The 25827-nt window shown below is 65.6% G+C and overlaps 2 protein-coding genes across 2 annotated transcripts in view; both read left to right on the forward strand.

The window, feature by feature from the left end:
* Positions 1–2012: 2012 nt before the first annotated feature.
* On the forward strand, positions 2013–7721 carry HUS1 (HUS1 checkpoint clamp component). Its single transcript, XM_054571285.1, has 8 exons — positions 2013–2111; positions 2659–2786; positions 2870–3046; positions 3226–3333; positions 4205–4279; positions 5712–5811; positions 6778–6897; positions 7503–7721. Exons 1-8 carry the CDS (start codon positions 2060–2062, stop codon positions 7583–7585), a joined length of 843 nt encoding a protein of 280 aa, XP_054427260.1. The 5' UTR covers positions 2013–2059; the 3' UTR covers positions 7586–7721.
* Positions 7722–11513: 3792 nt separating this feature from the next.
* The window catches only part of PKD1L1 (polycystin 1 like 1, transient receptor potential channel interacting), a 55226-nt gene continuing 40912 nt past the window's right edge, over positions 11514–25827 (forward strand). The window contains exons 1-14 of the mRNA XM_054571315.1: positions 11514–11586; positions 11953–12072; positions 12460–12628; positions 13084–13323; positions 13924–14056; positions 15815–16021; positions 16572–16753; positions 17622–17843; positions 18265–18425; positions 19073–19375; positions 20167–20232; positions 22814–22996; positions 23793–23870; positions 25557–25699. Of these exons, the coding sequence (XP_054427290.1) occupies positions 11514–11586; positions 11953–12072; positions 12460–12628; positions 13084–13323; positions 13924–14056; positions 15815–16021; positions 16572–16753; positions 17622–17843; positions 18265–18425; positions 19073–19375; positions 20167–20232; positions 22814–22996; positions 23793–23870; positions 25557–25699 (2280 nt within the window). The remainder of the gene's footprint in view (positions 11587–11952; positions 12073–12459; positions 12629–13083; positions 13324–13923; positions 14057–15814; positions 16022–16571; positions 16754–17621; positions 17844–18264; positions 18426–19072; positions 19376–20166; positions 20233–22813; positions 22997–23792; positions 23871–25556; positions 25700–25827) is intronic.

The raw sequence follows: 25827 nt of genomic DNA on the forward strand, positions 1-25827 counted from the left end.
TGGCTGTCCACTGTTCCCACGTCACTGACCTCTGATCTGGAGGTGTGGGCCAGTGCACTTAAATAAGTCAAAGAAATTAGAGGTTAGAAGGAGTGAGGACACCTGGAAATAAATATTTGCAGATGATTGGATGAATTCCTTGAAATGCAATAAAGTTGATTTAAAAATATATTACAAACTACAAACAAGGGAAAACTACAATGAGTTAGCGGATACAAAATGATCACTTTTAAATCAATACCAATCATCAATACATACAACAATCGGTTAGAGGATATAACGTACAAAAGCCACAACAGAAGCTTTTTAAAAAGATTTTATTTATTATTAGAGTGAGGGGAAGGGAGGGAGAAAGAGAGAGAAACATCACTGTGCGGGTTGCCTCTCCCGCGCCGCCTGCTGGGGACCTGGCCTGCACCCCAGGCCTGTGCCCTGACTGGGAGTCAAATCAGCAACACTTTGATTCACAGCCGGCGCTCAGTCCACTGAGCCACACAGCCAGGGCACAACAGAGATTTTAAAAAATCAGATAAAAGAACTAAAACTACCCGTTTGAAGAGAAAGCCTTCCCGTGGTGGCTTCCAGTCTCTTGCGGGGATGAAGACGTGGCAGCCTGATTTCCCACGCCACGTCCTGACCGCCGTTTCGGGGACAAGATGGGGGCACTTCTGCACAACAAACAAAATGAGCATCAGCACAGTCCCCAGGTCATCCTGGGGCTGCACTGCTGACCCTGCGGCTTGGCTGGTTTTAAATCAGAAAGGGAGTCGCTGGCTACTCCCACGGCCGCGTGACAACACGGCCCGGCCGCGGGCGCGTCTGCGTGGTCTCCGTGGTCTCCGTCCTCGCCTCAGAGGCATTTGAAAAAATGCGGGGCGGTAGTGTCAACATAATATCAGTTCTCAGATACCGAATTACTAGTGGGCTAAATTTAATTTAAAATTTAAATTTAGAGAAACTGCAGGATTCCTTTTGTCTTTCAAGGAAGGGTCATTACAGCTTAATTTTATATCTATTGGGTCAAAAGTCCTTGCATTATTTGGGCCTTTTGTCTACACAGGATGTATAATCACAAAGTCTTAGGAAGTTTTTTAAAAGTTTTATTTTTTACAGAGTAAAATGAAATGATCTAAAGTAAAGGTCAATGTTTTATGAAACTGTTTATAAAGCTTATGTGATACATTTTAAAATCATCTTTTTAATCTCCACAGTAACCACCTCATTCAATAATTTATCTCACTTTTAAAATGAATTTACAAAGTAATCAAGCCTGTTAACAAAAAATTTTAATGTAACATTTATCGTGTTTGGGTTGGCCAAGACTTGTCTGTAACAATGTAGACTGGAATTCAGCTTCATGTCACAGTCTTAAAACAGGCAGAACTGTTGGTAGTTTTTACATTTTGCGCTTTTATAATAATCGAGTGATTTTTTTTAAATCTAGATTCTATGTCAAGCTTAAAACAAAGCCGCAGGCTCCTATTGGCAAAGCACATTAAAAATAACATTGCTAGCGTGGATAATTTTGTCTTTGAAAACCGGGGTTGGGTACAATTTTTGTTCTATCTCACTTTGTTGTCGTTTTTTAAGTCTGCCTAGTTTCTGTTCATGCTGTAAGAATTTTAACAGGATCTGGTGGAATCCATCATGAGATAAAATTGCAGAATTATCCCTGGACGTCAGCGTTCTGTAAAATCCTGCGTTTACCGCCTTTGGAAACGTGAACACACCGTTAGCCCCGCAGGCCAGCCCGGCGCTGCTCCTGAGCGGCGCCCCCGCAGACGCTGCGCATGCAACCGCCCTCTCATTGCACCGTCTGTCGGAACGACCCGGCTGATTGTCGCTGTCCTAACAGAACTGGAAATCGGCGTCTCAACGCCCTTTCAACCCAGGAACCCTACGAGCCACGGCCCGCACCTGCGGGGCCGAGGGATCCGCGTCCTCAAGGCGGCGCCGCCGGCCGGGGCGGAACCAACGCGCGCGGCGGCGTTTCCAGCCGGACGCCGGGGGCGGGACCCCAGTGCGCCGCCGGCCGGGCTCCGCGCGCGCCGCGCCCACCATGAAGTTTCGCGCCAAGATCGTGGACGCAGCCTGTTTGAACCACTTCACGCGTGAGTGGGTCGCGGCCGCGCGGGGGTGTGGAGAGGGGCGGGGGGCGAGCTTCCGGCGGGGGTGACGGACGCGAGTGACGGCGCCGCGCGGGGATGACGGGGGCGGGGACCGCGGGCAGCGGGACAGGGACCTGGGCAGCGGGATAGGGACCGCGGGCAGCGGGACGGGGATGGGGATGGGGATGGGGACCGCGGGCGGCGGGACGGGGACCGCGGGCGGCGGGACTGGGACCGTGGGCAGCAGGACAGGGACGGGGACCGCGGGCAGGGGGACGAGGACTGAGGGCAGTGGCCCGGGGACCACAGGCAGTGGCGCACGTGCCCAGGATGGCGTGGGGCACCTGGGGCGGGTGAGGCAGGCCCTGGCACTGCCTAGGAGGCTCCCTCCACGCGCGAGCCTCTTGTCTGCACTCAGCTCTGGTGCACCTGTGGCCGGGGCGGGAGGCCCGCCGGACCGCACGGGGCTCCAGTGTCAGCCTGGTGCACCCGCTGTCCTGCTCAGTGACCCCACGCTCACCCGGGCCCCCCCCCTCCCGCCCCCCCGCAGGCGTCAGCTGCATGGTGGCCAAGCTGGCCCGAGCCTGCACCCTGCGCATCTGCCCGCAGAAGCTGAACTTCATCCTGGCAGACACTGCAGCCGGCGGCGGGGTCAGCATGTGGTGCGAGCTCCCGCAGGTGAACAGGGCCCCGCGGCCCCCACGGTCCCCACCGCAGGCCGGGGGCGCCAGTGCACCCCGGTGACCCGTGCCCTCCTGCAGGAGAACTTCTTCAGCGAGTTCCAGATGGAGGGCGTCTCCGAGGAGAACAACGAGATCTATGTGGAGCTCACGTCGGAGAATCTCTTCCGAGCCCTGAAAACGGCCCAGAACGCCCGGTCCCTGAAGGTCAAGCTGACGAACAAGCACTTTCCCTGCCTGAAGGTGTCCGTAGAGCTGGTGCGTGGTGAGCAGCAGGCGAGGCCCCCGACCCCGCAGCATGGGGCCCTGCGACACTGGGAAGGTGCCGGTTCGTCACAGTGGAGGCGCCCGCCCGTCCCCCCACAGCTTGCCCTGCGCTTCCGCGTTGTGCCTTGCGAGGCCCACGTGGTAGAAGCAGTGCTCACGTCTCGTGGCAGGCGTCCTCGTCAGCCAGCAGCCGCATGGCGACCCACGACATCCCCATCAAGGTCATTCCGAGGAAGCTGTGGAAGGACCTGCAGGAGCCGACCGTCCCCAGCTCTGACGTGAGTGGTGCCGCCCTCCCGGGGCTCACCCCGCTCGCAGCGGCGTCGCCTGACCCCCGGTTTCAGCTCGTCTTTGCAGCATGTTTCATGTGGAAGTGATGCCCCCTTTATGAAGGATGTTCCAGGGAAAAGGCAGCATTGTGGCCTTTGATTATTCCCGTAAAGACCCTAAGCAGCGCGGCCCGGGACAGACCGCGCCTGCCGCTGGTGGGGAGAGCACGCGGCCCAGGAATTGCACTGAGACTGAACCACTCTGAGGCGGCCTTTGCAGGCCCGCGCTGTTGTCGGGAGCGGTGGCCTCAGGCACCGGTTTGGGGTCACAGAAGGCGGTTGTTCCAAGGAGAGAGGCCCCTTCGGTCCTGCTGGGGACGCCCAGGGCTATGGGAAGGTGACACCCGCGGGCCCGTTGCCTCTCGTTCCCGAGTGGGCGAGGGGGCGGCGATGGAAGGGGAGGGGTCTGCCCGGAGGCCGCCCGTGCGCTGCTGGGAGCCCACCCGGCGCTGTGCGAGGGGAGCAAGGACTCCCCCAGGCGCTTTTCCGGGTAGAAAGGCCTGGGTCCTGGGCACGTCCCGCAGGGGACCCGTTTCCCTGGGCGCACCCAGGGCCTTGGGCAGCAGGCGAACGTCCTGGAGCCGGACGTGCCCCAGGGACCTGGGCCCCGCCGAGGTGACCGGAGGCAGGTGTGAGGGAGCGAAACTGTGTTGTTTTTCTTTTCATGTTCTAAAACGAGCTTCATGCAGACAGTTTGGAAACACGGGACTGCAAGCGCTCGGGCACAGAGGCCCCCGCTGGGGGGTATGAGGCGAGCAGGCCCCTGTCTGCGCCGGCCGTGCTGACCTCGTCCGCTCTGGCTTCCCCCTTTGGTCTGCAGGTTAGTATTTATCTGCCCGTCTTGAAGACCATGAAGAGCGTTGTGGAGAAAATGAAGAACATCAGCAATCACCTCGTAAGTTACAGCTTCTTCAGACAACACCTCTGAGGTTCGCCTCAGGCTGCCGGCCTGCCAGAGGGGGGCCCTGGCGCTCAGCCCGGGGGGGTGTCCTGGGAAACCTGCGGGCCTCCTGGCCACGCTCACAGGGTGTTAGCAGGGCTCGCCGGCCCTGGCCTCCTCTCCAGGTGTCGGCGCAGACGTCCCCCTCTGCCCGCTACCGTGGGTGTTCTCGCGAGGCGCCGGCGTGGGCCACAGGTGGGGTGCCCTGCGAGCCCGGGACCATGCCCCCAGCCACCACCGCTCGCTCTAAGCGCTCCACGCCAGGCAGATGGCATGCCGCTCTTCCGTTTGCTTCTCTGGCGGCCCACCGCCACGCCAAGCCACGCCACAGCGTGGGACAGCGCCGGGGCACCGTGCGGACGGCCCTCGCTCACAGCCGGGCGTCCCCGAGCCTGCACTCAGCCCCAGCGTGGGCCTCGCCCCGCCCGCAGGGCCGGCTCTTCCCTGGCGCTGCCTGGCCGCCCGCCCCGGGGCGCGCTGCGCCTGCTTGCCCTTTGCCGAAGCACCCCGCTCTGCCCCCGCTACCGGGCCGAGAGGCGCCGCCTCTGAGCCGCCCGGGGCTCCCTGCCGAGCTCCCTGCCAGGGTCTCGGACCCACTGCTGACCCGTCTGCTCCTAGGTCAGGGCAGCACTGTCTCAGCCGTCGCTGCGTCCCCACGTGACCCCCGCCCCCGCCCCCGCCCCGGGACTGGCCCTCAGCGGCCGGTGCTGCCACGGGCCCGAATGAAGCCCGGCCTGTAGAGCTCTCGGGGGCCGCGGGGCTTTCCGGAGCCTGGGAGGCGCGTGCCGGCTGTTTAGTCTGCGGCTGTGCTCGCTTCAGAGTGATTGCCTTTCTGGCCTAACAGCGGGTTCGGTTTACCTCCCAGTCGGCCTCTGATGACGTGGCGCGTGCCACGTCGCGCTCCCGTGGCGGCCTTGATGTCGCCTGTTGTCAGGCTGGACGCTTCCTCTGGGGACACCCGAGGAGCTGCGGAGCTTCAGGGCCCAGGAGGGAAGGGCAGGGCAGCTCCCCGAGGCCGAGGGTCTGTTCGTCCCCTGCGGGGCAGCTGCGAGGCCTGGAGCCCTCGCCCTCGGCCCCACCCCTCCTTTGCCTGGGGCCGTCCCCCTCCATGGGACCCCTGCTCCAGCGGCCCTTCTCCTGTGAGGAAGCCAGACCTCCAGCCCCGCCGGCCCCCCGCGGCCCCCTGCCTCCAGGCGTCCCTGCCGAGCTCTCCGCTCTGAGGGCCCCCCGCCTGGGGGTACCCAAGTCTCGGCTCTTGGCCTGTCTCCTCTCTGTTGCTGGTGCCGTCAGGAGGGTCTGGGGTTTGTGGGGTGACCGGTCACCTGGTGTGGTGGAAGCCTGTGTCTGTGGCGGTTTTTTTTAAGACTGTAAAATACTCTACGTGCAGATTATTGAAGCAAACCTAAACGGAGATTTGAACTTGAAAATAGAAACTGAAGTAGTGTGTGTTACAACTCATTTCAAGGATCTTGGAAATCCTCCATCAGGTAAGTCTCGTGCTGGGTTGGCGTTCGCTTCTGGAAGGCTGGCGGTCTCACGCCTCGCTGAGGCCCAGGCAGGAAGAGGGGACACCCGGTGCCTGCTGCGTGCCTGGGAGCAGACATCCGGCCGGCCGCGGGGCCGGGGCACCCGGGGCCCTGCCGGCTCTGAGAGCCCCGCGTCTGCCCCGAGCAACGGCAGGGCCTCCCCTGGGCGCGGTCGGAAAGCGGGAGGACAACTCTAGCTTCTCGTACCTGGGTCTCTGACACGCGGAAAATTAGATCAGCGAGTGCGGGCTTTGCGGCGTGCTCAGGTCGTCTGCCTCGTACGAGGGGGCAGGGACCACGGGGCAGCTCAGCGAGTGTGAACAGCGGGCTGACGGGCGCTGCGGGGCCGTGCGCGGCACTCACAGCGTGGGCGGGGCGGGCGGAGGGGAGCAGGCCAGGGGCCTGGGGGAGGGCAGAGCTCCTGACGTGGAAGCCCTTCGGGTCACGCACGTGTCCCGAGCAGGCACCAGGCCCTGCTGCGTCAGCGTCGGCCTGCCTCGCTCCAGGGCTGCTGCCGGGCGGGCCTCGCAGCGCAGGGCGTGTGGGGGCAGGGCCGCGTCCTGTCCTCCTCGCTGCGGTGGTTCAGTGAACAACACGCAGGGCCCTACCCCGAGGCCCCACCAGAGGTGAAAGGACCCCCCTCTCCGCTCTGGAGCGCGAGGCCCCGCACTCCCCGCGGGCACACGCAGTGAGGGCCCTGCCTCCTTGGACCCGGAGCTGGAGGTTCCCTGGAAGCCGGCAGCATGTTTCAGAGTCAGGACGTGGACGTGCCGGTGTGACAGGCAGTGACGGCGCCGTGCAGCGTTCCTCCAGGAGGCGAGCGCCCGGCGCCGCGCCTCAGTTACTTAAGCAGACAGCCCCTGCGCGGTCTGCTGTCTGCTGTCTGTACGTCCCCTGTCACAGACGAAGGTGCTCCTGTCATTTTAGCCTCTGGAAACGCTTCTCAGGACAGAGACCCCGAGCAGATGGCGGAGGTGCACGTGGACATCAGGAAGTTCCTGCAGTTTCTTGCTGGGCAGCAAGTAAACCCCACCAAGGCCGTGTGCAGTGAGTGTGCCGTTGGACTCGCTTCCGCCCGTCAGGTGCCGAGCCCTCGGCGGTCTCCCGGCCCCGGGCGGCCCCCTGGCTGCCTGGCAGCTGGGTCCCGTGGCCTCTGGTTTTCCAGGGCGGCGGGTGCTTGGGCTTTCCTGGGTTCAGAGGTACGGGAGACGGGTCTGAGCCGCTTTGCCAGGCCTCAGGCGTGGTCGGCGCCTGGAGGGGGGCAGGGGTGCGTGCTGACCGCCCTGTCCCGGCAGCCTGACAGGGCGCCGCGCAGCCGTGGTGCCTCCGGCCTGGGCCCAGCGCCCCCCGTGACGCCCCCGTTTCCTTCCCGGGCCTCGGCCTGACCTGCTCCCTCAGTTGCCCGTGTCTCAGGTCCGGGTCCCTTGGTGCGGGCGGTCCTGGCGCCCTGAGCTACACCCCTGCCCCAGCGCCCAGCTCGGCCACTGACACGGAGCCACCAGGGGGCAGAGCTGAGGGGAGGGGCCTGGGAGTATGCCTGGTGGTGAAGGGGCGGGGCCTCAGGGCAGACAGCACATTCGGGGGTTGGGAGAGCGAGGATCCAGGGACGTGTGTGCGGGGGCTCCACAGTAATGGGGGTCTTCTGTCCCCAGACGTCGTGAGTCACAGGATGGTCCACTTTGACTTGCTCCACGAGGACGTGTCGCTGCAGTATTTCATCCCAGCCCTGTCATAGGTCGCAGGCCGCGGGGTGCGGCCTCCGCGGTGACCCGGCGGGTGGCTGGGGGGCCCCAGCCACTTGACTGTCCTCGCCGCTGCACTTCCCACTACCGCTTCTCTCTGTGATGTCTTAACCAGGAATCCAATTAATGAAACACAGTTGGATAAATGTTACTTTGTTACTTTGTTCTTGTGTCTGTTTTGTTTTGCTGTTAAAGCCGGGATGCATTCTCTTCCCAATGTCTTAAGCCGGACTCACTGCGGAAGCTGTGATGATCTTCCTGTGTTCCGACCTGTTCACCTGGTGCTTGTGCCCCAGGCCCCGTGTCCAGCGCAGCACAGTGTGGCCGAGCGCCCGCGGCGCAACCCCGAGCCCTTCGGGGCCCTGTGCGCGCCCGTCCGGCGAGGGCAGCCCTGCGTCCCTCAGAGGAGCGCTGGCTCCGGCTGCGGCTCACGGGCCCTGTGGCGGCACCGTGACGTCCTCCGGGCTGCTGGCCTCCCGGGGCCCGAGGCCGGCGTGCGCCCCGGGGGACCGTTCTGTCCTGTAAGGCAGGGGACCTGTCCTTCTGGAAGGAGCGCCTGTGTGTCCAGAGGAGGAGCCGGCAAGGCCCCCGCAGCCCTGGTCCCTTGCTCGGCGGCGCCTCCCACAGTCTGAGTGCGTTCCCGCTGCCACGATGGGCTCCTGCCACGTGACCAAGGGGGCCGACGGCAAAGGCTTCCCCAGGCAGCACCGTCGGTTTCAGGACGTCAACCATCGCCCTCGAATGGCACCCCCTTCCCCGCAGCTCTAGGGGGCGCTCCAAGGGGCAGGCGGGGGGCGGGGTGCGGGAGCCGGTCCAGGTGGGCGCGCTGAGCCGGCGCAGGGGCCGGGCACCACCCCAGCGGAAAGCGCGCGCCTCCCCCCGGAACACGTGTGCTGTGTGCCCCGCGTCACGGCCCGGGAACAAGGTGATGCCGCGGTGGTCGCACTGACCTCCTTTCCATAATGTGCTTTTGAGAGACATGACTGAGCTCCGGCCCTTCAGCGCTAAAACGTGGTTGGCACCGTGACGGCCACTGTGTCCCTCCAGGGCACCTGCTGCAAGTGTCTTTGCAGAGAGAGCCGGGACGGGGACAGAGGGGGCCGTCGGGGACTGAGGCCACCCTCCACTCCCAGCCACCGAAGGACCAAACGCCTTTGGGGACAGCCTGTGGGGGGTTGAGCTCTGAGCTCCGGATGTTTGATGGGACTTGGAAGCCAGTGGGGAGGGTGGGCGGTGTTAGAACACCTGACGGCGCTTGTTGATTCAGCTTCAAGCTGTCAAGACACGGGACGCCTTGCAGCCCCAGGTGTAGCAGATCAGCATTTTCTCCAACTTGGAAAGTGGCTTCAGGTGGCCCCTGACGACAGCGCCCTGCTGTGTGTCCTGTCACCAGGCTGCCTCAGTGCAGCTGCTTCGCGCCTCACAGTGGACTCTCATTAGCACCTTTCAGGACACTTTGATCTGAGGGAAGCAGCCCTGTGGGGGGCGGGACCCCAGCTCTGGGGCGGGGCGTTGCCAGGGACTCCGTTGCCAGGGACTCCCTGTGGTTGGCTGACTGCCCCCAGGTGCGAGCCAGACGCTGCCCAGCAGCTCTCCCCTGCGCGGCTCTGCCGGGGGCTGGGAGCCGGGCGAGCGGGAGCCATGGGTCCGGGCTGGGGGCTGCTGGTCCCCGCCCTGGCCCTGCTCCCCTTGTGGCCCTCCAGCCCCCGGAGCCTCTCAGGTGAAGGTAAGTGGGCTCTCACCAAGGTCCGGCAGTCTCCTGGTGTTTTTGCCTCAGTGCGATTAGTTGCAGATGTGCCTGAGCCCCAGGGTGGCCCGGGGTCGGCTGGGGAGGGTCAGAGCGGCGTCCGGAGACGCGGCGCCTGGTGTGCACAGGGCCCTGCAGGAGCGGAAGGGACCGGGAAGGGACCGGCACCTTTGCCTCCGGAGGAGCCAGGCACCAGGCTTGGGCAGCGGCTTATGCACTGAGGTCTGGGGGTGGGGGGCTGCCGTGTGCGTCCCGGGCGCGCTCCAGGGGCGGGGGCGCCCGTCGGAGCCTGCGCCTCACGTGGCCGAGCCGTGGGCTTGCCCTGCTCTGTGTGCGCCCCTCGGAGCGGCGGGAGTAACCCCTCACCCGAGCCCGTGGCCTAGCGGCCCCAGGACACCGGAAGGCGGCCGCAGCCTGGGGGTCCCCGCCTGGGGAGGCGCACCGCCGCTCCCTTCAGCACCCGGACCTGGGCGCGGGCCGCCCGTAGGCCCTCTGCCGCCTGCCCAGCGCGGGCCTCCAGAACATTCCACGGACACAGGGCCCTGAGTCTGGACCCTGAGCCCTCGGCATGTGGCAGATGTGATGAGAAGCTACCCCGACCCTTAACTTTATGTTGGTTTTAACACGGGCCCCCCTGAGGCCGCGGCCAACACTGGGGCCTCGCGAGGACCGCTCTCCCTCGGCCGTGCCGCCTGCTTGCCGTCTGCGGGGTTGGCTGCATGGCCTTCGCACACCTCCGTCCTGGGCCGTGCTGGGCACCCTACGTCCAGTCCCACCGTGACCTGCGGGCGGGCCCAGCTCTGCGCCGGGCTTCCTGCTCGACGGCAGGGGCAACAACGCCAGGCCTCCGAGTGGGAGGGCTCTGCGGGGGCCTCCAGGGGCTCGGCTTGTGGCGGGTCCTTCCTCTCAGCTCCAGGGCGTCAAAGAGCGTGTCACCGGTGGAATGAAAGTGCACGTTTCCTGGAGCTTCTGGGCACGAACAGACAGCGGGGGCTGTGGGTCAAACCGGCAGCAGATGCTAAGCCGTCCCGAGGCTCGGGCTCTGCGGGCGCACCAGCCCCCCAGGGTCCTGGGGGCGGAGGGATGGAGTTCACACACCTGCCGCACACCCTGCCCCCTCCCCCCGTCGCCTTGGTGACCCTTTCTTCCAATTCACCCCGGGTCCTGGAATGGGAGGGGCAGTGGGGGGTGGGCAGCACGACCTCCCTCCCAGGGGCAAAGGAGGCCAGAGCACGGGATTTGTCCTGCGGCTGCCCGGCTAACACGCTGGCCTGGCGCCCCGCACAGGAGGGCGGGGACGGCGCAGGCTGAACGCTGTTCGCTGAAACCTGGGCTTCGGTTCTCCGTTCCGCTCGCCTTGGCTGGTTTGGTGGACGCTCACTGTGCGCCTTGGTGGTTGTGCTGCGGTTGGGGGCGAGGCTGCGGGGGCTGGAGGGGGAGGCACAGCCCCCGTCCCGTGGTCTGGCTGTGGCCAGAGGGAGAGGTGCGCCGCTCGGCCGGGGCGACGGGCACGTCGGTCACGCGCCTTCTGTCACCCAGCGGGCTGGCCAGCTCCTTCACGGGGACACGCAGACGAGAGCCGTCCCAGTGCACAGGCCCAAGTCCAAGTCCATCGGCCCGGCCGCCGAACGGGACGGTGTGCAGAGTCCCACGTGGCTGTCCCCTGAGGAGCAAAAACAGGGAGATTTGGGGCTGTTTCTGTCACCTGCCCTTGCAGTTCTCCAACACATACGTCTGTCGGGCAGTGAGTGTACTTAGTACATGTTCTCCCAGCTGTGGGACGGCCCGTGTCTGTTTCCATTCCCGTGACTTCCCACTGCACAGACGTGGCCACGCAACCTTCACTCAGGGCCTGGGGCAAAATGGAAATGCCGCCACCGGTTACAAAGTGTTGAGAGAGCAGCGTGGAGCCACACGGTGGGCATGAGGCCCTGAGCCCACCCAACAGCCCTGTTCCCACGAGAGCAAAGGGGAGTCGCCTTTGCGAGTTGGTCGCCCCTCGCAGCCTTTCCGGGAACGTCAGCTGTAGGCGTGCCTTTCCCAGCTCACCGAGCGGGTCCTTCTTCCCCACGCAGACGGCATCGGCACGCTCAAGGCGGCTGTTCCCCGCGAGCCTCCCAGAGCTGCCCTGCGGCTCGGCCTCGCTACGCGGCCGTGGGCACAAGGCCGCGGCCATGTCCATGAACACCCGCAGCGTCCACGGGGACCAAGGTCTTGCCTTCGGCAGCTCCCCTGCGGGTCCAAGACGTAAGCCGGGCCCTGGGGGCGCGCACCCAGCCCTCAGCCCTGGGCGTTCGAGCTGCGGCAGCTCCATCTGCAACACAGCACACACCGTGGGTTCTTCCTGGCTCAGAAAACAAAGCCTGTTTCCCAGGAAGTAATGCCTTTACTCTGCAGGGCGCGCACGCTCTCAAGAGAAAACACCAAACATTTTTAATGAAAAACTGTGACTAAGTTTGTTTCCCAGGCCCGTCTGATTCCAAAACACGCGCTTCGGATTTCGACACCCAGCGGGACTGAAGGAGGGAGGCGAGGAGATGGGCAGCACAGCCATGTGCGCGAGGAGGGGCCACGTCGAGATGGTCCGCCCCTCCCCTTCCGCTGTCCTTTCAGGCACCGTCGCCACACGCTGGCCTTCCTCCACCTCTGCCTACAACGTGTCCTTCGCCTCTCCGACCCCCGGGGGCGGCCGGCCGGCCTGGCCCGACGGCACTGTCCGGCACCGGCCGCTGCGTATGTTTCTGCTCTCATTCGCGCCAGTGGAGGTTACAGGCCCCGCAGCCCCAGGGTCCGGGGCCGGCTCTGCCCAGGCCCCGCTCGCCCTCGCACGGTGCCACGTCCACCCAGACGGCCCTGGGGCTTCTCCAGAGGGCGCAGGCCCTCAGGCCTCTGTCCGAGCGTGGGCGGGCGGGCGGGCGGGTTTGTGCACAGCCCGGGGGTGGCCGCCCGCTCGGTGCCCCCGGACCCGCGGCCAACCCCCGCCCCGGGTCCCCTGCGCGGCCCCGGGCGTGGCCCGGAGCTTGGCCTCACGGCGCCATCCCCCCTTGCGGCCGTGCCCGTGTGGGAAGCTGGGGGCGCACCTTCCCCGTGGGGCCAACCCAGCCCCTCCCTCTGTCACAGCCATATCCATCTACACGAATGGGACCGTGTTTGCCACCGACGCCGATGTCACTTTTGTGGCTGTGACCAAGGAAACCGCGCCACTGGAGTTCACGTGGTTCTTTGGAGATGCTCCGCCCGTGAGAACGACCCACAGGAGCATCAGGAGGAGGCTCAGTGTCCCCGGGGGGTGCGTACGCAGTCGTCACCACCCTCGTGACGTGGGCTCAGTGCCGCCTGGAGGTGTTGAGCTGCCACTGAAATAAGTTAGGGACCCACTCCCACTGGTGCCACCTGGCGCCTCTGTAAATGGGGGCGCCAATGTGGGTTGAAGGAGCGGGGGTTGGGGAACTGGGGACCCGGCAGCCCCAGGGTGAGTGCATCCCGCAGCCCCATGGCCGCAGCGACCTCCTCTTCCAAGAAGGTGACAGCGCCCCCCGTGGCTGTGAGAGGTGCATCATGTCATGTGAGAGGAGCGGGGCCAGCGCCGCGCCTCTGTCCCCAGCGGGCGGAAGCCACCGGGTGCTCTGATGGCCCTGCAGATGAATGCCAGCCCCCGCCCTTCTCTGAAGCCGCGTGGGGCCTCTCCCTCTCTCTGGCCTGGCCCTCGTCACCACCTGTCCTCCCTGTCCCCGGCCCCCACAGGTACCGCGTGGTGGTCCAGGCTTCCAGCGGGCTCGGCAGCGTGGCCTCGGAGCCCCGCCACGTCCGGGCGCAGAGGAGAGTCGTCGCCAACCGGCTCGCCTCCGCCTCCTGGGCCCTGGTGGGCGCCGCCGTGGCCTTCGAGTGCCGGATCAGCTTTGGCACTGACGTGGCCTACCTGTGGGACTTCGGGGACGGTGCTGGGGGCCTGGGGAACAGCTCCGCCAGCCACGTCTACAGCAGGTGAGGCGCCCGGGGCTGCGGGACCTGTCTGTCTCATGCTCCAGGACAGAGTGACACCGTGGTCCTCTGAGGGACTGCCCGGTCCCCAGCCAGACGTCTTGCCCAACGGTCCATTTATGTCATTTACAGAACACACGTGCATTTCCCCAGCAAACCCGGCCTCCTCGGCCGGGAGCTGCCTGTCCCACGGTCCCCGGCCCTGCGCCTCCCCAAACTGTGTCCCTCCACCCCTCCCGGGGCTGCTCCCACCTCCAGGCCGGGGCGTGGGCTGTGCCTCCTGGGACCGGGCGCAGAGCAGAAGCCTCTCGTCCAGAGATCCCCAGGCACAGGCCCGGGGTGCCCAGCGCAGGGGGCCTGAGGGCGCCCTGAGGTGGACAGAGGAGCCAGGCCACGGCGGCCGGGAGGGAAGCGGCGGGTCCCCACAGGGTGCCCATCTCTCGTATGGTGGGCAACGCCCCGGCCTGGGCTGGGCCGGCTGCTGTGGGCTCTGGGGAAATGGGCCTCGTGGCCTGTGGTTACACAGACCAGACGGCGTGGCCACGAGGGAACCGCCGATGTGGTGGAGCCAGCGCCCCGTATCTGCGCCTTGTCCCCTCCCAGGGAAGGAGAGGTCACGGTCCAAGTCCTGGCCTTCAATGACGTCAGTGCCGCCTGCCTATCGAAGCGCCTTTTCGTTGTGCGCCGGCCCTGCCAGCCGCCGCCCGTGAGGAGCCCGGGGCCGGGGAAAGTGCAGGTGAGGCCACAGCCCCTGACCGGCGCAGGAGCCCTCCTCCGGGCAGCGGCTGCCCCGTGGTCCCGGGGCGGGCACCTCAAGCCCCAGACGTGGCAGGGGGACGAGGGAGGAGGGACCGGCCGGGGCCAGGCCTGTGGGTGTGCACACGTGTGTGTGTGCACGTGTGCACAGGCATGTGCATGATCACAGGGCTGCCTGGCCAGGGTGGGGCGTGGCTGTTTTCTCCTGCTCTGAAGTCTCTGGTCACGTGAGTTTGATGGCGGCGTGACAGCCGGCCGGTGTCGGAATCGCCTGCCCTCCTCCCGCTGCTGCCCTGCGGCTGCTCCGCCTCCTAGCGGCGCGGGGAGGGCAGCCGGTGCCCCGGCTCCCGCAGGCCCGGGCTTCCCCGCAGCACAGGGGCGAGCCGCGACCCTGCCTGCCCGCGCCTCGGCCCGCCTGCCGCTCCGCAGGACCAGCTCTCGGCAGCCTCCACCCCTGGCGCCTGCGGTCTTGTCGGTCTGTTCCTAGTGACGGGTTCGCGGCCGGCATCGCGGTGTGAAACCGCTCGTGAGCCCGGGCCCTTTTGTGGGGAATGCTAGAATGTCATAGTCAGAGGAGAAGCAGTACAAACAATTTTAAAGTAATTTAAATCACGATTAAAGTCAGCCAAAGAAATCTGACAGTGCAATTCCGTTTGTAACCCGTGTGGACCTTTTAAAATCTGTTTCCCAACCCCCAGCCATAGGTTTCCCTTTCCAACTGCTGCGGGAGGTCTTCATCAAAAATCCTCCAGGGGGCGCCGTGCGCCCGCGTTCCGCCCCAGCCGCGGTGCCTTCCACGTGGGGCCCCACCCGCCTCAGCGTTGTGTTACCTCGCCGCTGGGCTGCAGGCGTTGCCTCTAAATGCTGCAAGGGCCCCGGGTGCTCCCCGGCCTCCCTCGGGGGGCTCTGCCCAGCCCGGGCTGGGAGAGCTCCCCACACGCCCTGCTGACCGGCTTCGGCTCTGCAAGCATTTATCAGCATTTTTCTAAAAACTATGTGAAACACTTTCAGAGCAGCAACGCTAGTATTATCACCAGAGACCACACTTCTCAGCGAGCTTTCAGATTGGTCTGAACTTCTGGCTGCCCTCAGAATAGGTCCTCGAATGCCACACAGGAAGGTCCCTTGAAGAACATCTGTATTCTGTTACTTGTTTGAAATACGGTTACGTTCTTTTGTTTCCAATGATAAGAAATTGTTTTTTGTCTTTTTGCTTCAATTCCCATTTTAAATATATAAAACATTTACATGATTTCATAGTCAAAACCATACAATAAGGTAAGAATTTATGTTATTGACTTGCCTATTCACCTTTGATCGATTGTCTATTGGAGACTTTGAAAATTTTCTTGATTTTAAGTGAAATTAAAGTATATTTTAATATATATTTTACAAATGATTTTTCTTTTCCTCTGCTTTTTAAAATTTTATTTTTGATGTTCAGAAGTTAAAAATCTTTATGCGATCCAGTCTGCGAACCCCTTCCTTGGATATTTTCCCATGAATTTTGGGCTCAGAAGGGTTTCCTCATTATGAGCGTCTAAGTCTTTGTTGTTCTCGCTGACTTAGTGTGTTGGCTCGTCACCGTTCTCTGCGATGCAGCCGGCAGCGGTGGCTTCGTGCCTCGGGGTCCGGCTGCAGGCCCCGCTTCCTGTGCTCAAACCCATGCGGTTTTAGCCGCTTGCTCGGGCCCAGACCGACCCCCTGCCTCGTGAGACGCCCCTCTGTCCCCACGCAGGTGTGGCGGTCCCAGCCTGTGACGCTGGGGGTCGCGTTTGACGCCGCGATGCTCTGTGACAGCGCCCGAGGCCTTTCCTACGCCTGGACCTTCACGAACTCCGCAGGGTCCCAGGTGCCCCTGCCGCCGGCCGTCCACACGCACGGGCAGACCGTCACTGTCCCCGGCTGCTCCCTGGAGCCCGGGAACTACACTGCACTCGCCAAGGTGGGCTGCTGCCGTCGGCGGATGCCCCCTTCCCACCGGCCGCCAGGGCGTCCATCCCCCAGACCTGCTCTGCCCCGGGGAAGGGCATTGTTTTTGTTTTGTTTAATTGCACTGGCTTGTCGTTAAGTCCCTGATACATTCGGGCTTTAGAAAAGGAGCTTCAACGGAGCTGAGCTGAACAACACTCCAGGCCATGGGAAGCTACGGTCCGCAGAGCAGGCTGCAAACCGTGGACTGTCCGAGGCGGTGGGATGTCCACAGGCCCAGAGCCCCGGCTTTGTGCTGGCCCAGACCTGGGAGGGAAAATGCCCCCGCCCCCGTTCATGGCAGCCCCCGTCCCCCAGCGGCTGGGCACACAGTAGGCTGCTTATTTCGACAACGGCGACTGGCCGGGGGTTGAAAAGAACTAAGTCTTCCCGGGCAGCACCGCAATGAAGCCTCCGTTGGAGCCGATGGCCCATTTAGACGCGCGGGATTCCCGCCAACATTAAGCGAGGCCAGGGGCCCCTGCTGCCTGCCTCACTCACGCCCCCTGGTGGTCACGCTGCAGGTGCAGGTGGAAGGCAGCGCCGTGCACAGTAACTACTGTGTGCAGGTGGAGGTGCGCGCGCGGCCGCCGGTCAGCGTGATCTCGGAGGGCACGCACCTGTTCGTCCCCAGGACCCCCTCGTCCACCGTCGTGCTCACGGGGTCCCTGTCCTACGACCCCGACTGGCCTGGGGCTGCGCTCAGGTGAGCACGGGGGTGGGGCTGGGTGGACACCCCGCCCACCTCCCCACCCCCACCCCCACTCAGCTCTGGAGCCACTGGCTTATCATTTAAACATTCAAAGCGCCTGAATTTCGATTAACCAAAACACACGTAGGATCAAACTATGAGGGAGTTCGGGGCGGGGCGGCTGGAAACAAGCACAAGCTGCTTCCGAGGTCAGCGGTCACGGGGTGGCGGGTTGCAGGCCGGGACGCGAGGGCTGCCTCCGCCGTCCCTGCGGCCGCAGCAGCCGCCGGGGCTGGGGGACAGCAGAGGCTCGTCCTCACGCCTGGAGACCAGAGGGTCGGTGCGCGGGCGGGCCCACACCCGGGGAGGGCGGCTCCTGCTGCGTCCTCACCTCGCAGGAGGCGGGGGCTCTGCAGGGCTCTTCGTGGGGACACCGACCCCATCCACGAGCCTTTACCTCCCACAGGCCCCACACCTGACGGCATCCCCGTGGGGCTAGGGTTGCCCCTACGTGAATTTGGGGGGGCGACACCTTCTGTCCATGGCAAATACGCGACTTTGTGCTAAAACCACTGGTCTGGGAGACCATTGGCTCGGGGGGGCTGGATTTCCGAGCGCGGCGCATCGCTCCGCGGCGGCTCCCCGCTCCGCGGCGGCTCCCTCCATGCTGGGTCCCCTGGCGCGCGCCTCAGTCTCCACCCAGCACCCCCCACGCCCGCCCTCCGCCGCGGGGGGCCTGACCCAGTGTCCACACGCCATTCGCCTCCAGCGCGGACCCTCCATGGGTGCCATCCGTGTGCTCCCTGGAGGCCCCAGGGGAGCCCCTTAGTGGCCACCTGACCCACCTGAGCAGGCCCGCCAGCCCCTCCAACGCCTCCCCCAGGTATCACTGGACGTGCGCCCCGGCCAGCGCCCCCGGGCGCCCCTGCTTTGCCGGGCCCGGTGCCCACAGCCTGGACGCCCGGGCCCCCGCCCTGGCCTTCGCAGCAGACTCCCTCAGCAGCAGCTACGACCAGTTTCTCGTGACGCTGACGGTGTCCAGCCGCGGCCGGAACTCCTCAGAGGCGCAGGTGTTCCTGTCCACCCTCCCCGCCTCGGCCCTCAGGTGCCACCTGCCTGCCGTCCCCACTGCGCCTGTCTCAGGGGTGGTCCTGGGGGGCCCCGTGCCTGTCTGGGCTGGGAGCCACCACTGAGTCCCACTGGGCACGCAGGATGTGGGGCCCCGACACCAACATGCTGGGCGGTGGGTGAGCTCCAGAGGGCTTCCTGGAGGAAGCCGCACAGCCTCTCTGAGCTCCGGGGGGTGTGGAGGTGCGTCTGTCCTCTGCGCCTCGGCGCTGTCACCTGAGGTCGTGCCGGGTGGAGTCGCTGCAGGCTGGGCCGCCTGTAAGTCCCGGTCACGGGGACTGCGATTCCACTGTGACCCACAGAACAAAGGCCAGTGGAGGGCGATTCAAGGAAACGGGACCCTCAAATCAGGGAGCTCGCGCTGCTCCCTGAACGCGGAGCCCGATTGCGCCTTGCAGACTCGTGCACGTGTCCTGGGCCGCCTTCCCTGGTGTCCCCGTGAACTGGAACGAGCAGCTGTCGCTGCGGGCGGCCTGTGAGGGCTGCGGGGAGGCCGCCGTGCTCACCTACTCCTGGGACCTCTTCCTGGTCAACGCGACAGGGAGGGACCGCGAGGAAGGTACGGGCCACGGCGCTGCATTCCGTTGGCTGAGCGAGCAGTTATTTTGAGATGGCTGAAAAATTTGCGAAACCTGATTTGCGGGCCCCTGCGCCTGGTCTTGGCCACGAGTTGTCACGTCCCCATCGCTCCTGGTTTCACGCTCCTGTGGACGGAGGCTCGGAGGCTGCGCCTTGGCCGGGGGTGCCGGGAGGGGCTGCCTGGAGGCTGCTCCCTGTACCAGCTGGGGCAGGGCTCCTGGCGTAGAGACGCACGTGCCCTGTGAAGTGACACGTGGCACAGCCACCCTCCAGGGTCCCGTCTTTCCTGGCGCTGCTGTCCTCAGGGTCCGTGTGGCCATGAGGCTGGCGGGGGAGCCGGTGGACACCGGCCCTCGCTCCCACCGCGGCTGTGTCTCGGAGCTGCTCCGGGACTCCATTTCTGGGAGAAATGTGGGTCCTGAGAATCTGCAGGGAGGGAAGTCCAGGGAGACGGGCGGGCCAGCCTCTGGCCACTGCCGCCCGGCCCCCACCGGCCGCTGGTCTGCCCCATGAGCACTTCTCACGATGATGTTGGGCTTAAGACAGAAGGTGCGGGTGGAATCTGTTCTAAATTCTTAGAAACCAATTTGGGTCCAAGTCTTTGATACTCTGAAATCTTCGTTTAAGTCCCCTTTTGCAGAACCGTGGGACTGCTGGGCCTCTTGGACTTTGGGGACGGATTGGAGCCACCAGAGTCACACCCCCCGTCCCCGGGGCCAGGCGGGGCAGAGCCGCCTGCCACGCCTGCGCCGTCCTCGCGGGCGCGGTGGCCGCGGGCCCCGGGCCGGCCGGACCTCTCAGCCGTGGGCAGAGCCTCCACAGGGCCCACAGTCCCTGTGCACCACGTCCCTGCTGCGGGCGACACTGTGGTCCCAGACGGGGATCCCTGGGACGAGGGGACCCCGGCGCCCCCGCCCCCTCCCCCGCCTGGTAAGTGCCGCCCCTGGTGTGGGTGTGGGGTCACACCTCCGCGGGGCCCACCCGGCGCCCGCCCCGCCCATCGGGCCGCCCCGCCCATCGGGCCTGCCCCGCTCCGGTCCCCGGACGCGGGCCGTCCGGCTGCAGCCGCATGCTGGGCCCGTCACCTCCTCGTCCTTCCTCCCCGGATGACCAACGGGCTCCCTGCAGCGCCGGGTTTCAGGCTGGACAGAAACGAGTTCTGTGCCCGGAAGCTGGGAGGAGCTCCCCGTCAGGCACCCAGGTCCTGGCCAGCGCCCGCCTCCTCTGTCACCACCTGTCCCTCGCCCTGCTACCCTGTGGCCGCTCTCGGTCACAGGAGACGGTGCTGCGCCTGGGGCCCCGGCCAAGGCCGCGGCACCGGAGCCCCAGCCTCCGGGTAGCTGTGGGCGGGCGCCGTGGGTCCCTCAGGCCGGGGGAGGGAAGCACCCGGGGGGCAGAGGAGTGACAGTGGCAGCGGACGGTCATGCCAGCCTCTCCTGTAAGAGGCAAGAGCAAGGCCTGTCCCCATGAGGACAGCCCCAGGCCTCGTTGCCCACCCCCTGCCCCCGTGACCACGTGGAGCCCCAGCCATCGGGGCGGGGAGGACAGGGACGCCGCCTCCCGCTGCCTCGAAGCGCTGAGCACGGCCCGCGAGGGGTTCGCCTCTGCGGGGCGGGGCTCAGGCCCGAAACGGGCCCGGGCGGCGTGTGTGCCCCGGGGAGCCGAATGAATGTCAGGGGGTCTGGCCCCCACGAGGCACCCTCCTGTGGTCCTGTGCGCAGACTTGGAAGCCTATTACAGCGACATCCAGGAAGCGGCGCCATCGAAAGGAAGGGGGACCGCCCACCGTGAGTCTGCGCTCAGGCCTCCGCCCCGCCCACGCCCCGTCCTCCGCCCCCACCCCCGCAGCCGGCGCGCACGCCCCCCTGCCCGCCAAGGCCGAGGGGAGGGCGACGCCCCTTGGGGCAGCACAGCCGGGCCCTATTTTCAGCTGGGGGTCCCCAGCTCAGGCACCCAGAGGAGCCCAGGCCCGGGGACGCCTGTCCCCCGCCCTCGGTCCATGGGCCAGCTCTCACCGGCCCGAACGCCTCCCTCAACGTTCTCCCTCCTTCCCTGGGGGCTGCGGTCCCTGCCCGGAAGCCCCGTTCCGGTCTCATGCGCCCCCAACCCCTGCCCCGGCCCAAGGCCGGCCCCCGCCCCGCCCCGCCCCCCCCCCCCCGCCCACTGTACTCTCAGGCGCTTCCTGCCGCTGCCCCTCTGAGCTCTGCAACGGAATCATTTCCTTTCTTTAAAATAATTTTTTACTTTTTAATTTCAGTTGATATATAACACTGTGTTCATTTCAGGTGTACGACATAGTGATTAGACAGACATATGGGATCCAGCACAAATAACACCCTTTTTTATTACAAAATCTTTCATTACAAAATCATAGGCATGTCATTCTGTAACGTGACAATATCACACTTGAGCACACCCTGCGACATTTTAGGTGAAATGTTCAAATCAAAAGTATAAATTATGGCACCCGTATTACTGCCCTACCAGCTGCGCTCAAGCAGGCAGGGTTCCTGCCGCCGGACCCTGTGTGTCTTGCAACGTGTCCCCCCCGACGTTTCCAGGCCCCGCCCGACAGCACACGCAGGCATCACGCCGTTCCGGCCACCCGTCCTGTGCTGGACCTCGCGTCCCGTGACGGCTCCGGGGCCACCAGCCTGTCCGCCCCGGTCCCCCCAGTCTCCTCTGTGTCTGCCTCTTTGTATTCTGTTCACTATTTTGTTCTTTAGAGTCCATGTGTCAGGAAAACTATACAGTTTTGGTCTTTCTCTCACTGACCTCGTTTAACACAACACCGTCTAGGCCCGCCCACGGCGCTGCAGGCGGCAACTCCGTTCCTTTTTACCGACCGTCGCGCTCCTTTGTATTTAGGAGCCGTGCCTTTATCCGCTGTCTCCAGGCCCCCAGGGCAGCTTCCAGAGCCGGCGGCCGCCCCCGCGTGCGAACACAGGGCGCCTGGGGCCTGTCCGACCAGGTCCTCGGGTGCTTCAGACAGACCCCCAGTGGCGGCATTTCTGGGTCCGTCTTTGGCTCGTTGTGCCCGCGCAGGTGTTGCTGCCGGGCCCTTTAAGGCCCGGTTGCCATGAGGCAGCTTCGCCGGCCCCGTGGGTTCAGCCTCCGTGTCCCCGGCCCTCGCAGGCCCCTGGGGGCGGCGCGTGTGAAGCCTGGCTGCTGGCCCGCTCAGCGTCTGCGCCCTCAGGCCAGAGCGTCTAATCCGTTCCCACTTACAGTGGTGGCGGAGGGACAGCCGTTGTTGCCATTTTATTACTTACTTTTTTTATCTTTTTTCCTTCTTTTTTTCAAAAAAGTCCCTTTACCGTTTTTTGAAAAACTGGCTTGGCGGTGGTGAAGTCCTTTAGCTTCCTCTTGTCCGGGAAGGGACAGCTGATGCCAGAGGGGCACTCGTTGTCCCCTCGCTGGGCGCGGTGCCCGCTGCGTTGGCGCTCGGCGGGCCCGTGATCGGGGGCAGGGAGCGACCGGCGGGCCCGTGATCGGGGGCAGGGAGCGACCGGCGGGCCCGTGATCGGGGGCAGGGAGCGACCGGCGGGCCCGTGATCGGGGGCAGGGAGTGAGCGACCGGCGGGCCCGTGATCGGGGGCAGGGAGCGACCGGCGGGCCCGTGATCGGGGGCAGGGAGCGACCGGCGGCCCGTGATCGGGGGCAGGCGGGCGGCTGGGAGCGGTCTCTCCTGGGCCGAGGCGTCCTCGTCACGCTCCCTGCGCTGTGCCCCACGGCCCTGCCCTGAGCCGCCCGGGCCCGGCTCCCCAGGTCGCCCACGTGCCTTCTGTCCCGGCACGTCCACCTTAGGGGCTGTCTCATGCACGGCGGGTGCGTAGGAAGTGACACGGAGTGAGGGAAGGCGCTGCGTTCACAGAGCCTTCTCCCCGAGGGCTGAGTCCGGTCCCACGCCCAGCACGGGTCCGTTGTACCGCTTCGCCCCTTGTATTTGAAGGCCGGAGTCAGCGTCCTCCCTGCTCTGAGCCCCTCCACCCCACCCCGGTTCTGCCCCGCCCGCCTCTGAAGGGGCCCCTTTCCGCCCCACCTCCCCCCCCCCTCCATCGCCTGCTTCGCGCTGCGCTGGGGGCGGGGCCTCCGCCTGTGTTCCCACGTGCTCAGCCGGACGCCCAGCCCGCAGGCTCGCTCTGCTCCGCGGCCGTGGGTCCAGTAGGCGCACCTGGGCCTCAGGGGCCCAAGCACAGCTGTGCTGAGTGGAGCGCCACGGCGCACGCCCCACGTGTGGAGGGTGGAGAGTTTAGATAAGCAGGGCCCGGCCAGAGCGGAAGGGGCGCGATTGTGGCCGCGAGCGGCTGGGGCTCTCGGGAGACCCTGGCGGCCTTTCCCCGACCGTCCCGGCCCCGCCTGTCTCCCCAGGGACCCACCCGCACCCGCACCCTCCGGGGCCGGGACCGAGTGCCAGCGCCGACGAGAGCCGCAGGGACGGGGACAACCTGGTGGGCCCCCTCCTCCCCGCCTGGGGCGCCAGGCCTGCGCTGCTGGTCGACTGGCCCAAGTCCCCCGTGAGCCGAGCTGCTTTCCAGAGCTACACGGCGTCTGGTACGAGCGCCCCCTTTGTCTGGGCCCTCGGCTGTCCCAGGGTGGGACACAGGCCCCTGCCCTTGCCCTGCGCCTTCTCCGTGGACCAGGCAAGGCTGGGGCACACGGCCTCGGCCGGGTGGGGTTGGGGGAAGGGCCCGCCTCCCAGGGCCTGCGGGCCGGGCCGCACTGCAGGCGGAGGCGCCCAGGCCGCCCCAGGTGCGGGGGCCCCGGTGTGGGGGCGGTGCCGGCCCGTGGTGAGCGTGTCCTCCGGGGCGTGGGCGCTGCCTCTGCGGGGGGTGGCTGGCTGCTGGGTCCGCCGTCCCCTCTGCGGAGCCCCCGGTTTCCCTGCTGTCAGGCGATGTGGAACCGGCGGTCGCCCGGGCGCCCGGACTGCCCGCCCTCGGGGGCTTTCCTGCTCTGGGCGCACAGGTCAGGGGGCCTCTGTCTCCTGGGGGATCACCGTCCCTGGCGGCCACACCCAGGCCCCGGGGATCCCCCTGCGGACACTTCAGTGTTGCTTTGAAGAGGGCAAACTAATTAAGTGGGTGAACCCACCCGTGAACGCAGGACTCGGTCCCCCCGAGTCCTGTCGGCGTCTGGGACGACAGCGTCCCCTCTGACCTGGCTGCTGCCGAGCTCAGGTTGCCTGTCGGGTGGGAGGCCAGACAGGAGCTTCCAGCTCCGTGACGAGGGCGACCACCGCTGCCGGCAGGGCGAACGGGCACCTGCGTCACCGTCCCCTCGGGGGTGTGCCTGCCTCGCTGTTCCCCCGAGTCCCTGGTGAGCGTGTCCCTGCCGCCCTCCTTCCCCGTAGGGATCACGGGACAGACGGTGACAGTAAAGCCGTACTCACTGAGCCCTGGCGCGACATACGTCCTGCAAGCCGCCGTGGGTAGGTGCCGCCGCCGCCGGGCCTGCCGCGGGGAGGGGAGGGTCCCGGCTCTCGGCCGCTCTTCCTGCCGCTGCAGCCCCTCGTGCCAGGGGCCCGGTGTCCCCTCCGTGGCCACTGCTACCTCCCTGCTCATCGGCACCTGCGGTCCGGCCGCCAGAGAGGGAGGTCTGGTGACTGCAGTTGCCGCCTGTGGCCTCCGCTGCGTCCCCCTCGGGGGCAGGGCGAGCGGAGGCGGTGCCTTCCATTCCGTTGCGTGTGCGTTTTGCGGTCCTGGGCAGCTTGCCGCCTCCCTGCGTGCCGGTGGGCGGCTTGTACGCCGGCCGGAGGGCCTGCCGTGCCGCTCCTGGTCAGCGCTGCTCCAAACGTCTGCGTGTAGACCTGACCCGTGTTCCTCTGGTGTTTCCGTGACTCGGGTGATGTCTTCCTTCTGGGGGGTTTCCAGACGCTTCCCCCGTGTCTGCGGTGCTCAGTGCCCCACAAGCCCAGAGGGGTCAGCGGTTTACAGGGCGGGAGGGTTTGGCTCCGTGTCCACATCTGGCAGTGACTGAGGTCCATTGTGTCTCCGTTTCCCCATCTTGTTCACCATCGGCTCACCCAAGTGAGAAACACACGGTCAGCTTATGTCTGACGCCCCGGGAGCGTTTTGCTGAAACGGTCCTCCTGCCCCGCCCACGATGCGTTCAGACGCCAAGGCCTGGGTCTCAGGAAGCCCGCCCTCAGCGGGGCCACGGTCGGAGCCAGGGAGGACCCGGGTGGGTCCCAGCCCTTGCCGCCACCCCCATCGCCCCCCTCGCCCCGTGGCCGCCTCAGCGGCGCCCGCTCCTCCCCCCGTGCCCCTCCCAAGCTCAGCGCCGTCCCCGTCCCCTCATCTGGCCTGTGCTGTGGCGTCCGTGTCCAGGGTGGGGGACGGCGGGACGGGGTGACATGGGGACAGGCCGTAGCACGGGGTGTGGGGGTGCACCTGCTGGCAGCGTAGGATCAGCATCGTCCCTGTTTTAAATGGCTTAGCACCTGTGACTCGCTCCTGTCGTTCATCTCAAGACAGACGCCAGGAGTGAGAAACAGCGTAGAGTAATTAACGGCAGCAGAAAACGGATAGTAAGTAGCACGTTCAGTGGTTGGGGTGTTTACTAGAGGATACTGTCTTACGACACAGATGCTGAACGCCCTTGGGCGTCGCAGAAAACACGTGCAGTATCAGCACAGCTAATGAGGGCGTGTGGGAAGCCATGCCGGCGCCGCAGCGTCACGCCCGCGGCCCCGCTCGGTTCCTACGCCGCTTGCGCACGCGCCGCCTGCAGAGGCCGGCTTTGCTCAGGGTGGGCTCTGCCGGCCCGGCTGTTGCCTGGCTCCCTGTGGGGACCTGGCCTGTACGTCCCCCCATCTCCTGGGGCCTCGGGCATGGCTGCCCCGCCAAGGCAGCACCCAGCAAACAGGGTTACGTATGTGGGTGCCGCCCAGAGGGGGTCCCCGGTCCCCCAGAGTCCCCTGGAGGACGTGCTAACTAGCACCAGTGGCGGGGCCCTTGGTCCTGACCCCCCAGGGCTGGCGGCCCAGGAACCCAGCTGCAGCGGGGACGCGGGGACGCGACGCCGCAGGTCTGGGGGCCCACGGGCCCGTGTGCTCGGAGCCCTGGGTCCGCTGTCATCCCCCAGCGTGGGGGTCACCCTGTGTCCTCCTCCGCAGCTTCGGGGCACAGCTTTCTAGGGAAAGCGCAGCTGTACCTGACCGTCAACCCAGCTCCGTGGGGCGTGGCCTGCCAGGTGCAGCCGCCTCGTGGCCTCGAGGTCCACACCGTCTTCAGCGTCTTCTGCACGTCCGGGAGGCCGGTGAGCATGGCAACCCCTGCGTGGTCCTCAGCCCTCCCTGCAGCCTCCACCCGGACGCCCTGCTCTGCGCTCTGAGGCCGGGTGCCGTTGCCACAAGGGCACCCCCTGTCTGCGTGTGCCCCGGCAGG

Source organism: Pteronotus mesoamericanus, unplaced genomic scaffold (genome assembly GCF_021234165.1).
Source record: "Pteronotus mesoamericanus isolate MK-2021 breed Mesoamerican mustached bat unplaced genomic scaffold, CSHL_Meso_final contig_220, whole genome shotgun sequence".
NCBI lineage: Eukaryota > Metazoa > Chordata > Mammalia > Chiroptera > Mormoopidae > Pteronotus > Pteronotus mesoamericanus.